Genomic DNA, 4,500 nt, shown 5'->3' with positions numbered 1-4,500 from the left:
TGTCATTCCTCACTCCTACCATGCCAAAACACCCTCCTTTCCCCCATGCTGGACTCAGGCCCCCTCCTTTGCACACCTGTAACACTGTAGGCATCACTTCCCAATGGAACTCACAACCCAGTTTTACTATCAAGGAAAACTAAGAAGCCAGGGTGCAGTGGCCTAAGGCTCAATACCATTCATGACAGGTTCTGTAACTTGTTGTCACAAGATTAGAAGGTCTCATGGGCCAACATCTGACACTCTCACCAGTGAATCAATTTACACGGCACTGATAAGGCCTGCAGACTTCCCAGCCATGGGCCCATTACAGTTCCCTTCTCAAGGGTTGAGATGAAATATATTCCATTTTTTCTGGTATCAGTTTTCATATATGCATGTTCATGTCCTGGTTTGTGATGTGGGGGGCCTGAGAATGGAGATGCTGTCCTGGACCTTTTGGCCCTGGTGGCTCCCCCACTGCCCTCTTGGAAGGAACAACTGCTTCACCCATCTCTGTGTTCACTCGAGTGATCACACGCCCACACACACACACATACGCAGGACAGCTCCAGAGTTAAGGATTTGGTCTCAGTAAATGGGAGGAGGTGAGACAAATGAAACTGAAGTCTGGAGGAAGTTGCTTTCACAAGACTTTATTTCTCAGAGTCCAGTAGCTTGAGGCAATGCCGGCAGACCCTTAGGGCTCTTCCATGGGCTCCCGATTTACCCGAAGAAAGTGAGTAACGGGCCAACTATCGGGCCAACCTTCCGCCAGGCGTTTTTAAGCTTATTACGTGCCTTCTTAAAAAACCCAACACTCTGGAGCTGTGAAGTAGGAAGAACCGGGTTACATATGGGGAATGGAACCAGAGGTGAGACCAGACATCTCCACACCTGGGCACCTCCCCTAACTGGGTAACCCCAGGAGCCTTGTGTCCCCAGTTCACCCTCTGGCTGTGACTTTTGGAGCATGTGGTTGAGTCCTTACATCCACACACAGATGAGGAAATCGAGGTCCAGAGATGACAAGGGGCTACTCTGGGTCGCAAGCCCATCCCAGCAAACCAGAGGGGAGCAGGGGCTGAGAGCCCATTACTCTAGTCAGTGCCTCTCAGACGTTAGCACAGTCAGAATCCCCTTCAGCTGGTTGAAATACAAGTTGCTGGGTCCCACCCCAGACTCTGATTCAGTAGGTCTCAGTGGAAACAGAATCTGCCTTTCTGACAAGTCCTGGGTGGGGAGCCCACTGAGAGAACCACTGCTCTAAGGGATTGCAGAGCCCGGCCTGGAGACCTGGGGCTCGGGTGAGGGGGAGCCAGGGGAGGAGGGCTTTCCTGCTGCTATAGGGATGGCACAGAGGGGAATTGGTCCAAAGGCTGTTCCACACACCACCCCTACCAGTAGCCCTTGCAGCCCGGAAGGACTCACTCACCTCATCACAGGCGATGTCCATTTGGCCCTTGACCTGGTCCAGGGTGATTGTCCCCACACACTGTTTCACCAACTGGAAGGCGATATTCCAGGTCACAGTGGAACCCCTGAGCCATAACCACCCAGCATCACCCCAGGGGCTGCAAGCCTTCTCCTGGAGCCTCCTGTTTGGGTCCTTGGGAGGCATCCACCAGCGCCCCCAGCCTCACCCCTTTCTCCTTGAAGTCACACTGCTCCGGTGGCAGATGTGTCCTCCTGGGACACACGGTCTCCTTCACCGTGAAGCTCACAGGCTTTGGGGTGTCTGGGTCCTCGTCCTGCTCAAGGATCAAAGTGGGGAGACTGGCTCAGGCTCATGCTTCTTTGTGTGACCTGTCTCCCTGCCCCCAGCAGGACAGCCCCCTTGACAGCCCGTCCCATGTGCCTGGCCCTGGGCTGGGGGCTGGGTGCAGAGGGGAGGAGGACACAGCCTGGTCCTGGGCTCCCAGGCGCACAGGGAGCAGGAGGGGACCTCAGACCCCATCTCCTGAGGGGCAGCTCCCCTTGGAGGGGCTGAGGGAAGTCAGGGGACACCTGCAGGGAAAGACCTTGTCACTGGAACATCCAGGCTGAGCACAGCCCTTCCCTAGTTGGGAGACAATGGGGTGGGTGCACAGGGGACTGGAAGCAGGGAAGTCACATCCCAGAGCCAGTGACCCCAGCGTATCCCTGGAGCCCCCAGGAGTCCCTGGAGCCTGAGCGGGCTGTCAGGGCTCTGTTCTCACAGCAGAGATGCCAGGCAGAAGGCTCTCACAATGGGAGGGGACCCAGCACTGGGAAGATTTCTGTGAGAGGTGGGATCCCACCTAGAGGGAGAGGTGCCTTCCTGACAAGAGGTACAGCGCGAGCAAAGGGAGGGACAGTGTGGCCAAGCCTGGCGGGAGACGCCTCCCTCCCCAGCCCCTCCCCGACTCACAGCCTTGGGCGGCAGGTCCAGCTCCAGGAGGCGGTAGAGATTGGGGTCTGAGGACTGCTCATTGAGGCGATCCACAGCTCGAAGCACCGCCTCCCTATAGCTCAGGGCCTGGGCGCTGGCCCAAGGCACCGCTAGTCCCAGCAGCAGTAGCCACAGTGGCCAGCGGCCCAGGGAGAGGCTGGCCCTCTGGGTCTCCATAGTCCCCGAGTCTGCCTCCTCCCAGCCCACAGGACCCTCCTTTATGCTCAGCCTGGGCCTGATGCAATTGCTCAAGCAGGAGCCTTCCCCACCTGCCCCATCCCTGCCCCCGGCCAGGGTGTGAGCTGGACTTGCCTCAGGCCCCGCTCTTGCCTCAGGGGATTGCTGTGCAGTGGGTGAGGTCTGCCTCCTGTGCAAGGTGAAGAAATGGTTCCTCCATCTCCCTGACAGCATCTCGGCCTCTCCTGGGCCCCATGGGGAGTTTCATGGGCAGGGTTGCTCCAGAGGGTTGAGTCCTCCAGGAGATGGAGGAACCAGTCTGTGTCCTACACCCTCTCTGCCTCCTCACTGTGACCTCCTCAGAATCAGGCTGAAAGAGTGCTTCCTTGTCTGATCTGTGTCCCTGCCCCCAAGCAGTACAGCCCCCTCAACAGCCCCTCCCGTGTGATTTTTATTCACTACTAAACCTCCAGCCTTAGGCCCTCCTGGAACCCAGTAGGTATTCAGTTATCATTTGATGAATTGATAACAGCACCACCCCCATCTAGTGCCCTTCCCACCCACCCACTACCTAGGGAGACTTCAAGGCCACACCATCCTGTTCTGTGGACCCAGCCCTCAGCCAGTTGCCATCAGTCCCCATCAGTCCCCTCTCCCCTGCCTTTCTCAGTCTAAAAATGTCCTATCTCTAGCCCACACCAGGCATGACCTATTGCCCTGGCACTTCTCCAAGCCCAGCCTGAGGAAAGTCTCTTACACCACTCACTCCATTTCTTTGTCCTCCCTGACTTTCAAGGCCACTGCAGTCTGGCCATGCCTCATTGGATCCAGTGGCCAGTGCTGAAGCTTTCTCCTTATCTTCACAGGTGCTGGGGATCCCTCAGCCCTCCTGAACAGCCAGCCCTCTTTCCCTTTCTCCCCCAATTCTGCTTTTCTGGGTCACCTCCCACCTCCCTGGCAGCTCCTGTTCTGTCTCCTTCCAGGACCCTCCTCATAATACGCAGGGTTTCCACAGGTGCATCTGAGCTGCTTCTCCTCCCAGTCCTCACACATTCCTGGGCACATCCCTTCTCCAAATAGCAGTTATCAGGGACACACATCATTGGTCTGTGTCTCTGAGTCAAGACTCCCATGAACACACCTGGCTGTCCGCATACGGCTGTCTGGAGCTGTTGGCTGGCAGCCCCCACAGGAGCCCTGAGCTGAGAGCCTGGGAACACCCACCTGCTCCTTCTTCGTCTGAGGGCACTCCCTGTCCCCCTGTCCCCCCTGTCCTGTCCTACCACACCCCCTTCTCCTCTGAAGTGTGGCCACAACCTCCAGACTCCACCGTCTCTGGCTCCAGGCTCCACCCACACCACAGTCCACGTTCCCTATCATTGTCCAGGGTCCATCAAACCTTTGACTTGGCCATTTTATCTCCTTCCTTAGACATCTGTGTCAGGGTCTGGATGTGGATGTCCCCATGGACCGCAGCCCCAGCTCTGCAGGACCCTGTGTCAGGCCACCACATCCATCCCAACCTCTCAGACCCCTGAAGTCTCTGCTCTTCTCACATCTCCACACCTGATCCCTCTGTTTGCTGTGACCTTCCTAACCTTATCTAACCTCCAACCACACAACGACCTCCTTCTCTTGGCTCCCACGGCCTCAGGAAGTCTCTTCTGATTTGATAGCCTGTCAGGGGGTCTGGTTGATACTCTAGGCTGGGGTGGCTGAGCTGGAAGGAGAGAGAGCACAGCTGGGAGAATAAGTCAAAATGATAAAGGCATCTAGAGGCCATGAAATGGCCCTGTGGCTGTGAGGAATGGGATATTTCCGGGACTTGGTTGGCCTATGGGACTTGTGGAACGAGTCCCTCAGAAAGTGGGCGGAGCCCCTCAGAAAGTGACAGCTGTGGTGGACGCTGCTACTTAGGTAATCACCCTTGGAGA

At 56.8% G+C, this 4,500-nt stretch overlaps 1 protein-coding gene across 1 annotated transcript; it reads right to left on the bottom strand.

The window, feature by feature from the left end:
- Positions 1–629: 629 nt before the first annotated feature.
- LOC102513765 (cathelicidin-6) lies at positions 630–2,566 on the bottom strand. The gene is made up of 4 exons (XM_006173483.2): positions 2,369–2,566; positions 1,623–1,730; positions 1,415–1,486; positions 630–807 (listed from the first exon to the last, which is right to left on the bottom strand). Exons 1-4 carry the CDS (start codon positions 2,564–2,566, stop codon positions 706–708), a joined length of 480 nt encoding a protein of 159 aa, XP_006173545.1. The 3' UTR covers positions 630–705.
- Positions 2,567–4,500: the final 1,934 nt, after the last annotated feature.

The sequence above is a fragment of the Camelus ferus genome, chromosome 17 (genome assembly GCF_009834535.1).
Source record: "Camelus ferus isolate YT-003-E chromosome 17, BCGSAC_Cfer_1.0, whole genome shotgun sequence".
In the NCBI taxonomy this organism is placed as follows: Eukaryota; Metazoa; Chordata; class Mammalia; order Artiodactyla; family Camelidae; genus Camelus; species Camelus ferus.
Note: the sequence above shows the minus strand (reverse complement) of the source record. Positions and strands in the feature narration are given on the sequence as shown.